Below are 13,316 nucleotides of genomic sequence, written 5' to 3' on the forward strand. Positions count from 1 at the left end.
CACTGCCAGAAATGATTGCTGAATATCATTGGATAGCTATGGCTGCACTTGGCATAATACTGTCTACTCGGACTCTGGAACTTTGACACTGCTTTTCATCACTTCCCCTGCAAATCTTTGAAGAGATTGATGCTGAGAGAGAGTGTGCTTGCTTGTTTACGCGGGGATGGACAATAAGAGGAGACTGGCACAAAGGTAAATGCTTGGAGTTATGACCCTCGGACCAGGTCGCATTGCGACAGGAAGCTTAATAATCCCATACATGCAGTGAAAATCAGTGAACGCTTCTGCAATTCCCTCCAAAATGTTCATGCACTACTCTCTGCACCTTTCTGTTGACACTTTCTGAACAATAATCTCCAGCAGTTACTCTTCGTACCTAACCTAACATTCATTTAAGCAGTCGCACCTCCATACATCTACCACTACTCCAGCACTTGCACTGGTAGCAGGCAACTCAGCCTTACGATATATTACCCTCTCCACTGCCTGGATGTTTATCTATCCCAGACTGCTGCACTGGGGGTGAGACACTCTCATCTGAAGTCTAAGCCCAGACCTGCTTGAGATTGTCCTTAGTAAACATCTGCTGCATCCTCTGTGGCAAGGAACTATCCATCTTCCAGCTGGTTGCTATCACTCAGCCACACTGAGTGGAAGCAGTTGCTGGTAAAGGCATACTGAAAATCTGCAGTCATGAGATGCACAAGGGAATCATTAAACTGTGTGTTCATGTTCTTATTTGGATGAAAATGAATGTTGGGCTAACTGACTGATAGATCATTGGATTCATGATTTCTACTCAAACAGACATTAATGTAATCAACAACAAGACTGTTGTCAACATTGAACATTAGGGGTTTGTTTCATTATAGATTTTGGGACTCTTGGATGGTTATTCATGGATGTTTATTCATTAACATCTCTTAGGGACTGTTGCAAATGATCATCAATGTTTCATAGGTATACTTGAGGCTGGAATGAAAAGATTATACGACTGCTTTACTAGCATTAATCATCTAGTTCTCCCCACTTTAAGTAATTAAGTAATAAGTTGTTCTTACTACTGTTTCTGCCTCTTCCCTTCTTTATCCCGCCGCCCCCCCACATCAGTCTGAAAAAGAGTCTCGACCCGAAACGTCGCCTATTCCTTCGCTCCATAGATGCTGCCTCACCCGCTGAGTTTCTCCAGCATTTTTGGCTACCTTCGATTTTTCCAGCATCTGCAGTTCTTTCTTAAATAAATAGTTCTCCCCACTTGTCACTCAACTATTGAGAAAGCATCAGCTTCACTTTCAACTTTCGAGGGCGCAAAGGAATTGTGGAAGTCATCCATTCAGCGGATCTGACAGCATCTGTGGAGAGAGAAAAAGTTAACATCTCGAGTCCAGGAATCTTCAAAACTCTTTAAAGCGTCCCACAGCTGAAATATTAACTGTTTCTCTTTCCCCAGATACTGCCTGACTTGCTGAGTAATTTCCAGTATTTTCACATTTCAAGCTGCTGCAATCTTTCTTGTTTTTCACAAAATGCAGATGTTGCTGGTTAGGAATTTTAGCCTGTATTTTGAAGAACTTTATTTTGGGGTACTTAGATCTTAAGCCTTAAGGACAATATCTTTCCAGCCCATGCCTAGGTAACATGCCCTGTACTTGACTAAATCTTCCAATGGATAAATCTGTGACTTCTAATTTATTTTTCCTATGCAGTGAATTGGATCTGATAGCTTACAGCTATTTAACAAAAGCTGAAATAGGATTGAAATATCTGTCCTTACTCATTTGAAGTTCATACCAACATCATGGTTAGTTACTGATACAGAAACCTCTGTGTTTTCTGTTGTTACACTACGCCTTCCATCTCATTAACTTTGTTTAATTCAAGAGTAATAAGATTATTCCAAATTACAAAACAGGCACACTTCGAATTTGAGGATAAGCCACATAAATTACTTGCGAGGCAACTGAAGCAACAAGAAAAGGAAAATACTATCACTAAAATTAAATCTGATAAGGGTGAGCTCCTAACACTACCAAAGGATATTAATAAAAGATTTGCTCAATTTTATCATAATTTATACACAACTAAAATAAATACAGATGATAGTAAAATTACAATTTTTTTTAGATAATTGCAATCTCCCTAAATTGGATAGTTTAGAACAAGAGGAATTAGGAGCACGGATTACTAGTGAAGAAATAAAACAAAGAATAAACTCACTGAAAAATGGGAAGACCCCAGGACCAGATGGTTTTAGTAATTAATGTTATAAACGATTTCAGGACTCAATTGTACCAAGATTACTCAACTTATATACGCAGGCTTATACCGAAAATAAACTACCAGAAACTTTAGCAGAATCAACAATAACGCTTATACCAAAAAAAGATAAAGATTTAGAGGAACCGGGTTCTTACAGAGCTATATCACTTCTAAATACGATCAGAAAATATTAGCAAAGATTCTAGCTAGAAGACTGAATAATTATATTAACAAATTAGTAAATCCGGATCAAATGGGATTTATACTCAAAAGACAATCATTTAATAATTTGAGAAGGCTTTTCAATATAATGTATTCTCACAATGAGGACAATGAAGATATTTCAGTTGTTACGCTGGATGCAGAGAAGGCATTTGATCAGGTAGAATGGCAGTATTTATATAACGTACTCCAAAAATTTAACACGGGAGAGAATTTTATTAGATGGGTTAAACTACTTTACGATAAACCTACGGCAAGAATATTTACTAATAATATGTTATCTCCAAAATTGTATTTATCAAGGGGTAATAGGCAGGGTTGTGCCTTATCACCATTGCTATTTGCCCTTATGATAGAACTGCTGGCTGAAAGGATTAGAAATCATCCGAATATTCACGGATATAACACTAAGGAGAATAAAATTTAATTATATGCTGATGATATTCTTTTATATATTACTAATACACAAACGAGTATACCCACCTTATTAACACTAATTGAGGAATTCGGCTCTTTTTCAGGATATAGAATAAATTGGAATAAAAACGAAATTAAGTCTTTAAAACCACAGGATGCGAGACATTAAAATTCCCTTTCAAAATTGCAACAGAAAAATTCAAGTATTTGGGTATTTAAATTACGAGAAGACACAAATCATTATTTAGCGCCAATTTTAAGCCACTATTAAATAAACTGAATGATATGACTACAGTTTGGAAAACATTCCCGCTCTCATTGATAGGTAGAATTAACGCTATAAAAACGACTTTCTTACCACAATTAATATATTTGTTTCAAGCGATCCCAATATATATTCCAAAATATTTTTTCAAAAAACTAGATTCTACTATCACTAATTTTATATGGGATTACAGAGCACACAGAATTCAACGAAAGCATTTGTGTAAACCTAAAGAAGTTGGGGGTTTATCATTACCTAACTTTATGTATTACTACTGGGCAGTGCATATTAAGAACATAATGTACTGGTTGGATAGTTCCACTCACCAGTCGGAGTGGATAAGAATGGAGAAAGAAGAGTGTTTCCCGTACGATATAGGAACGATCTTGTTCTCACCGATAAAATTGAATAGTATAATATATAAGAAGAACCCAATTATTCACAATACAATAAGAATTTGGAAACAAATAAAATTATCCTTGAAATTAAATAATCTATCAGTACTAACCCCACTATTGAACAACCCTGCATTCAAACCATCTCTTATCGACAAAACATATAAACAATGGGATAGACTGGGGATTAGGAAAGTAGGAGATATGTATGAATTGGGCAAATTGTTATCATTTCAACAATTAAAATCAAAATTTAAACTGAATGATAATCAATATTTTAAATATATACAGATATGTGACTTTATGAAGAAATATACACGTAGATTTTAAACTACATTTTTAGACCCTTTAGAAGAAGCAGTGAATATTAAGGCTGATTCACAAAAACTAATATCATACTTTTATAATAATACTAGACCAAGTGCAGACCCGTTGGGTCTGCTCCCCCAATGGTATGATCCCCCAATCCAATATTCCACCATGCACCCGTCTCCTCCAATGGAACTGAAGCCGTTCCCAAAAGTAAGATTCCAGCACTGCCCTGCCTCTTTAAAAAAAAATCCAATGGCACCTCCCCTGCCTGCTGCAGCAGTGAAAAGTTCAGTGTTCTTGTCTTGCAACTTTGTTTCGAAGTGTGTTGGAAGCTGACATGTAAATGGAGAAGCCTGTTTATTTTTGAAATACTTGGGGGTGGGGGGAGGGGGGGGGGGGGGGGGGGGGGAAGAATTTGATTAAAAACGTGTACTTCAACACGACAAAATGAAATGAGGAGCGGATACTTAGAAAGAAAAGCGAAATCTCTACCGAAATGGAAAATATCTCGGAGATTGAGCGTCTGGATTGGGCGTGGCAATGAATCAAAGGAAGAAATGCAGCCGGCAGCCGTACATGCAAATGAATCCATTCCGATTGGACATCTGCGAGCATCGGCCATTCCGATTGGACATCTGCGAGTATCGGGCACGAATCGAAAGGCCGGAAGGGCGCCGGTCGGCAGTCGGTCGGATGGCCCAGAGTTTTATAGATATACTAGACCAAGTGCAGACCCGTTGGGTCTGCTCCCCCAATGGTGTGATCCCCCAACCCAATATTCCACCATGCACCCGTCTCCTCCAATGGAACTGAAGCCATTCTCAAAAGTAAGATTCCAGCACTGCCCTGCCTCCCTGAGCAGTGAATTAAAAATAAAATCCAATGGCACCTCCCCTGCCTGCTGCAGCAGTGAAAAGTTCAGAGTGTTCCTGTCTTGCAACTTTGTTTCGAAGTGTGTTGGAAGCAGACATGTAAATGGAGAAGCCAGTTAATTTTTGAAATACTTGGCTGTGGAGGGGGGAGGGGGGGGGGGGGGAGAAGGATTTGATTAAAAACGTGTACTTCAACACGACGAAATGTAATGAGGAGCGGATACTTAGAAAGAAAAGCGAAATCTCTACCGAAATGGAAAATATCTCGGAGATTGAGCGTCTGGATTGGGCGTGGCAATGAATCAAAGGAAGAAATGCAGCCGGCAGCCATACATGCAAATGGATCCATTCCGATTGGACATCTGCGAGCATCGGCCATTCCGATTGGACATCTGCGAGTATCGGGCACGAATCGAAAGGCAGGAAGGGCGCCGGTCGGCAGTCGGTCGGATGGCCCCAGAGTTTTATAGATATATAGATAGATAGATATTAAATAGAGAATTACTCTCAACAGAGGCACTAAGAGAAGATTGGGAACATGAACTAATGATAAAGATCCCGAAAGATAGATGGGAAAAGTATCTGATGAACACACATAATTGTTCCATTAATGCAAGACATAATTTAATTGAATTTAAACTATTACATAGACTATATTATTCAAAAACGAGGTTGAATAAATTCTACCCAAACGTCTCTCCCAGATGCGATAAATGTTTGTTTCAAAATGCTAATATAACACATTCATTTGTAGGATGTACAAAGTTGAATAAATTTTGGAGCGATAGATTTGATATATTTACAAAGCTTTTCAAGTCAAGAATAGAACCTAATACGGAATGGATTATATTTGGAATAATAGTAGAAGATATCAATTTAAATAAAGATCAAAAAGTTTTTTGAAATTATGGGTTAATAAGTGGAAAGAAATTGATACTTAAATTTTGGGAAAATACAGCTATACCAACTATTAAAATGTGGATTAGGAATATGACGGACATAGTACACCTTGAAGAAATGACACTCCGACTAATAGATAAATATGACCAATTCTTAAGGAGTTGGTCCCCTTTCATCGACTTTTTGGAATCATGTGATGCAGCAGTACCGTAAAGATTACTGATTTCAGGTCAGGTCGTGGATAGATTTACATCTCCGGACAAAGATTTGAAAATTTCTTTTTTAAGGGTCTTTCTCTCCTATTTCTACTTTCTACTCTTTCTTTTCTTATATACACACTTCACGTTTTTCTATTTTTTACTCTCTATTTTTCCTCTTTTTTTCCCTATCTTTCTTACTTCCTTTTCAAAAACATAAAACTAGAGGTTGTACATAGAATGTATTACGTTATGACATAGTTGGCACCTAAAATTAGGTACCACTGTATTGTTTTGTATTGCATTAACTTCTAATAAAATAAAATATTTAAAAAAAAAATACTTTGTTTAATTCCCTAGGAACTTGCTGTATGTGTATCCACAGAGTCTTAATTTTGCAAATCGTCAAGGTTCAGCTCGAAACATTACTGTGAAAGTCCAGTTTATGGCTGGGGAAGATCAGAACAATGCAATGCAGGTAAAACAAATTATCATTTTATAATTGTAAAAAAATTGGTGCAGTTTAATCTTCCATTACATCATTAAACTCTGAAAAGTGAAGTGGCAGTAAAGTAAGTTCACAGATAGAGGTTAGGTGATACCAGATGAGAATTTAAAGAGGAAGCCTGGAGATGGTATGAATTTAGATTAGGATGTTGAGTGCCATCGAGGAATGTTACCGGGAAAGTGGTTGTGGGAAATGTAAACATTGCACACTTAGCTCTCCCCTCTTTCCACCGAAGGAAGACAACTGACACTTCATCTATTACTCCCTTTCTTATCAGCAGGTCCTTGTATCAAGGAGATCTCAAGAGAAAGCAAGTTCTCAGAATTCATTCTAAATAACCCCAAAGATTATACCCCCCTGTCCGTTTCTCTCTTCTGCTATCTGCCCTAGTCCTTTCTCACACTCTTCTCCTACCTTACCCACCGTTCTCATCACGTTGTTCCTTTTTCCATCCTTCCCCACATACTGCTTCCAGTGGATCCCGCACCCCCCCCCACTTCCTTCTCCTGCTAACTTCTTCATAACATGTACTTCCTCTCTATTCTTTCAGTCAAAAGAAGGCTCTTTACCCAAAATATTGATGTCCATTTCCCTCCAAAGATGCAGCTTGACCTGCTGAAGTCCTCCAACCGCTTTCCTGTTTTGTTAACACCAGGGATAAATGGGTTTTAAAAAAATGTCTGTTCAATTTCAAGGCATTCCCTCCCCTTGGATTTGCCTCCTGGCCAGTATTGTCAAAACATTATTGTCGATGTTCCTTCACAAGATTTTTGCGGTATATCTCAGCCCAATTTAAGTGATTTTAAAAGCTCGGTGGCATCTTTTATATCTACATGAACAGCATCGCCAAGTATGCACCCGTCTGATTATTGTAGCAAGGACCAACATTTCTAAAGTTGGTATTGGTATTGGTTCATTATTGTCAATGTGTACCGAGATACAGTGAAAACCTTTGTGTGCTATCCAGGCAGATGGGATTATACGTAATTACAATTATGCCATACATTAGGACAACAACAGTGTAAAAGAAGAAATAAATATAATGCAGAATATAATTTTACAGTTACAGAGAAAATGCAGGTTAAAAAATACACCCTTAGCATTTGGGAATTCCGCTCAAGAATCTAATAACAGCAGAGAAGCTGTTCTTGAATCTGGTGGTACATGTTTTCAAGCTTTTGTATATTCTGCCTGAAGGAAGAGGGGAGAAGGGGGGATGAGTGGAGTATGAGCAGTCCATGATATTGTTGGTTGCTGTCCCAAAATAACGTAAAATACAAATGGAGTCAGTGGTGGGAGGGTAGGGGCTGTAGGCTTGTTTGAATGATGGAGTGATGGATTGGCTTGAGCAAGGGCACTAAACTAATGAATACATCTTCATGAATATGACCTTTATCCATTTTAGGCCATTTTTGGAAAGTCAAGTTGTGCAGAATTTACAAGAGAGTCATATACTGCAGTTATATATCACAACAGGTAAGTGAAAGTCCTGAAATATTTTTGTCTTAGTAACAATCAGATTATTTATATTCTTTTGGTTTATACTTGATAAAGAAGTGAGCGATTTAGAGAGATTGTTTTTGTTTTAAAAAAAAGCTATTCCCAAAACGTGGACACCGCTCGTAAGACCATCAGTTACTGTCCATTCTATCTGCCCATGAAATGAAGAGACAGTGAAGAGTCAACATTAGCGAGACTGTTTTCACAAATAGGGCACAGGGAACAAGGACAGATTTCCCCCACTGAAGGATATTGGTGAACCAGAAGGGTCTTTATGATTTTTTTTCCCATGACTATTAACCAGCCTTCAATACTCTATCAAAGCCAGCATCACCTCCACTTGTAGTATTTCATCTTTCTAGGTCTCCAGTTATCACAGGCATTCTCTTTGTTTTCTGCTTCACTCTGTCTTAAGCAATGTTTTGGGTTATGCTTTTACCTTGATCTGATAAAAGTCGTCACCATGAAATGGCAACTCTGTTTTACTCTTCACATACTTTCTGACTTGCTGGGTTTTTATCCAACATTTATTTTTACTTTACATGAAGATATATATTTTTGTTGTGTTTCTTTGTAGTGCTAGGTAAAGTAGATTGTTGTTCAAAATGGATCTCTTCCTAATTTCTTCATTGTCATCTCTGAGTCAAACAAAGTTGAATTTTGTGGTGTAAACTGTGGGTGTTTCCTCTGTGGTTGACCATATTTTCATGTTATCTAAGATGGTTAAAAACGTGTGTTTGCTTCAGTGTATGAAATTATTTCCAGTGCTACATAAGACCTCCCAAAATCTGAAAGTGTTGTATTAAATAGCTTCATTTCATTCACACGTTTGTTCTTGAACCAAAGTGACACCACAATAAAATCTTGTATATTTACACTATGATTTCACGTTGGTCAGGAGACGGTCGAAGTATTTGAACTGGTCATGACCACCTGGTCATGAAGAATCTGTCTGAAGAAGGGTCCTGACCCAAAACGTTGTCTGTTCATTCCATCTGCAGATAGTGCCTGATCCGCTGAATTCCTTTTTCATGACACCCTGCCCCATGGTTGAATAAAATCAGCCGAGGTTTCTGCCCCTTATAGCTGACCTCTGCTGAAAAATGCAATTGGCTGGATATTCGATAAAGTCAATATTGGACTTTGTTGTTTCATCCTTTGTGGTTAGGATGCCTGTTTATGCATAATGTTAACCCATTGATAAAGATCTGTAAAAATGTACTATGAAACAGTAAATTACTTCATTTAGTGGAATCTAACATTGTGATGATAGTCATCAAGGGTGAAATATAATTGTGGAAACATTAAAGTCATGAAATTATTTTACCGTCAGTTTGAAATATTCAGAAATGGTTAATGGCAAAACATAAGCACCAGTTATTGAGTTAGCCTGGCTGTGAAATTGCTGACCAGTGAAGTGACCCTCGGTAGATTTCATCAGCAGTACATACAGCCCACCAGAAAGTGAATGAGATCTATGTAACTGTGGTCAATGACATGTTATGCTTTAAAGTTCAAATGATGATGAAATCGTTTAGCTTCTCGTTCCAATTTTTCATGACCATATGCCTTTGCAAAATGCTAATACATAGACTGCTTGTTTCTTTTTTTTTTAAAGCGGTTCCATTTCTGGAAGTGTGCTTTACCAAGAGTCTTTCCCTGCTCTCAATATACTCTGAGAAATGTTTGCATGGTTTCTTCAATTCTGCATCCATTAATGGAAACCTTAGGAATCATACAGCACGGAAATAAGCCCTTCGTCCCACTTGTCCATGTCCCATCAACACTAGTCCCACCTGCTTGCGTTTGACCCATATCTGTTTAAACATATCCCTGTCCAGGTGTCTTTTAAATGTCTTTTTAAATGTTTTAAATGTAGCTGCTTAAACTACCTCCACGCAGCACATTCAATATACCCTCCACCTTTTGTGTGAAACTTTGCCCCTCGGGTTCCTATTAAATCGTTCCGCTCTCACATTAAACCTCTGTCCTCTGGTTCTTGATTCCCCTTCACTGGGTAAAAGACTTTACGTTCACCCTATCTATTTCCTTCATGATGTTGTACAGCTCTATACGATCACCCTTTGCCCCCTGTGATCACGCTGTACACTGGCACTGTCCTGCACACTAGGGATAACTTACAATTTTACCAAAGCCAATGAACCTACAAACCTGCACACCTTTGAAGTGTGGGTGAAAACCAGAGCACCGGATTAAACCCATGCGGTCCCAAGGAGAACGTACAAACTCCTTACTGACAGCACCCGTGGTTGGATCGAACCCGGGTCTCTGGTGCTGTAAAGCCCCTGTCCCACTTGCGTGTCCTTGGCACGCTAAGTGGGACCTTGTGGGCGCGACGGTCCCGCGAAGGTCGCGCACGACTTCATGCGCCCGCACAGCCGTCTGGAGTGTGTGACGTCATTTGAAGATGGACACAAAATGCAGGAGTAACTCAGCGGGACAGGCAGCATCTCTGGAGAGAAGCAATGGGTCATGTTTCCGGTCGAGACCCTTCTTCAGTCTGAAAGAAGGGTCTTGACCCGAAACGTCATCCATTCCTTCTCTCCAGAGATGCTGCCAGTCCCGCTGAGTTACTCCAGCATTTTGTGTCTATCTTCAATTTTCTTGGCCCCGCTCTGGGAGTAGAAGTGGGGGCAGATCCGGACCGCAACGGCCGTGAGCACCAGGCCGAGCCTGCTCCTGTTGCTGTTGGAGGTGAGACGTTGCGTCGCGCCAGGGTCTTGGGCCTGTCCCACTTTGGCCGTCAGTTACGCGACAGGCAAGAGGTGTGCGAAGATTTTGTTCGCTACAAAATTTCAGAGCACCGCGCGATACCGCGCACAACTCCATACCCCTCCGCGCTTCTTAGTAGGACCAGGCCCCGCGCGGCCACCAGATGCCCGTGTGCCTCATCGCGACAACAAGGTCGCGTAATTTGCGTGCCAAGGATACGTAAGTGGGACAAGGCCTTAAGGCTGCAACTCTACCGCTGTACCACTGTGGAGAGTAAGTTAGCAAATTGGTTATATGCAGGCTCTGTTACATCAGTATTTGTAAAACAGGCCCTTAGACTGAATAACGATAGTTCATGTCATACTACCGTACAACATTGCATTGCTTTGTAAAACGTGAATTGGGTACCAATGCTCAAGAGTGTGCAAAAATGGTGCGCATACAATTAAATACTTAAAGCATTTGGTGCATTTATGTTTTGCAATTCTCACTCTCCACTCCTGAAGTGTTTAATTTATGATAAAGGTCGAGGATCATGAAAACCTTTTAACAGCTTCCCTAACTAGCTATTTTGATGCGTAATTTTTCGTGATTTGGAGCTGGCAGAGATGTGGATGATTCCACAGCCAAATCTTATCTTGTTTTTATGAATGCAAACTTTCTACGGAACAACATAACAGTAGTGCTAACTTTTGACTTCTAACTGGGGACTGCATAATACAGACTGGATAAACTAAACCAAAATAGACTTGGCAACTTCATAGGTATCTTATGAGAAAGCGTGGATTGACACCATGAAGGAACCATTGTGTAGGTTAATAACCTTTCACATTGGATTAAATGTGAGTGAGTGGTATTTTACATGAAATGTATTTTTATTTTGTAGATCCCCTGATTTTCATGAAGAGATTAAAATAAAACTTCCTGCTTATCTGACTGATCACCATCACTTGCTCTTCACCTTCTACCACGTCAGCTGTCAGCAGAAGCAGAACACGCCCTTAGAAACTCCAGTCGGGTACACGGTATGTTCTAACTTTCAGACTTTGCTGTTTTGGTCTCTCGGTGGTGATCATGACATGTTCAAAGTGAGAATACAGGAAATATAACATGTCCCATGCAAATACAGTCTTTTGGGTCGATAGAGCTGCTGCCTCACAACACCAGGGACCAGTGTTCAATCCTGACCTCGGGTGCTGTCCGTGTGGAGTTCTCACATTCTCCCTGTGACCGTGAGGATTTCGTCCAAAGATGTGTAGGTTTGCAATTGGCTTCTGTAAATTGGCCCTAATGTGTGGGGGGGGGATGAGAAAGTGGGATAATATAAAGCCAAGCCGGGTGATCGATGGTCGGCCTGAGCTTGGTGGGCCAATGGGCCTGTTTCCATGCTGCATCTTTAAACAAAAGGACGCGCCCATTCTCTGCTCTATGCCCTGAACCTTTAAAACTTCCATCACGTTATATTGTGCGTGAGTTTGGTGAGGCTATTCGATTGCCAAGAAATGATGTGTGGCTGTTGCAATTGAGCCTAACCCATCTGGACCCAGTGTCCATGCATGGGCATATACTTCAGCACGGGTGTCATTGCAGCCATCAGGTGGGGTCACCGAGACCTCCTATAATTGCATGGGCAGCCTCTCAGTTGCGATTGAGGGTGGGGTGGAAAGGGAAGAACCAGGAGGTTTGCCATAGATTTTAGGACTGTGATGTTTAGAGCTTTAACACTAATCCATTGAGTTGATATTTAAATGTTTTTCAACTACTTTCTTTGGCCTGACATGATCATTTTGTCGTCCCGTAAAGGAATAAATGAACAGACAATATATTTCTTAACTACGAATTTTTCCAACCTGCGTCCTTTAAGAATTCCCTTCCATTCTTCCAGTTTCTACACCTCTGTAACTCTCCCAGTTTCTACATCTCCGTCGGCGTGGGCAAGTTGGGCTCAAGGGTCTGTTTCCCCGTATTACTCTGTGACTCTATCTGCTCTACACCTCCTTTAAGGCATCATCCTCTTCTTTCATTGTGACTTTCCCTTTGCCAGAGTCTTTACCTTGTCTCTATTTACCCTGTTCTGTACTCACTACGTTGCCCTCCACCCAGAACAAGTGTAGGATTTCCTCACCCTCAACTTCAACCCTGCCAGCCGCCACATTCAGTGGATTACCCTACATAAATCTGTCACCTTCTACAGCATTTCAGCACCAAACTGGTCTTTTCATTCCCTCCCCTTAAGCTTTCAACGACTCCCTCTTTGGCTCTTCTATCTCCATGAATCACTTCGCTTTGCGGTTATGCAGGCAACCACGGGAAAATGCAACATATATCTTTTTATCTCTATCTCACCAGCCGGTGATCCATATAGTTCTTATAGATAAAGCAGTAATTCACTGTCACGCCTAGTGTATTGCATTTGGTGCTTGCAATACGGTCTCCTCCACACTGTAAAAACCAAACGGCGATGGGGTGACACCTACGTTCAGTCCACAAGAGTATTAGAGCTTTCAGTTGCCTGTCACCCCTACTCCGAACTCTCTGTCTATGGCCTCCTGTATTATTCCAATGTAAGCTTGGGAGCAGCATCACATTTTTCATTTGGTAATTTTGCAACTATCTAGACTCAATTTTGATTTCAATAATTTCTGGCATCCGCCCTTTTTTTCTCTTTTGACAGATGTTGCTGTACCATCCTGTTTAAATTAGTTTTTTTTATAGTTAAAATTCTGTCTCTGC

At 40.0% G+C, this 13,316-nt stretch overlaps 1 protein-coding gene across 1 annotated transcript in view; it reads left to right on the forward strand.

Moving 5' to 3' along the window:
* The window catches only part of dock7 (dedicator of cytokinesis 7), a 134,540-nt gene that overhangs the window by 50,846 nt on the left and 70,378 nt on the right, over positions 1-13,316 (forward strand). The window contains 3 exon segments of the mRNA XM_055642095.1: positions 6,203-6,320; positions 7,756-7,826; positions 11,470-11,608. Of these exon segments, the coding sequence (XP_055498070.1) occupies positions 6,203-6,320; positions 7,756-7,826; positions 11,470-11,608 (328 nt within the window).

This window comes from Leucoraja erinacea, chromosome 10 (genome assembly GCF_028641065.1).
Source record: "Leucoraja erinacea ecotype New England chromosome 10, Leri_hhj_1, whole genome shotgun sequence".
Classification (NCBI taxonomy): domain Eukaryota; kingdom Metazoa; phylum Chordata; class Chondrichthyes; order Rajiformes; family Rajidae; genus Leucoraja; species Leucoraja erinaceus.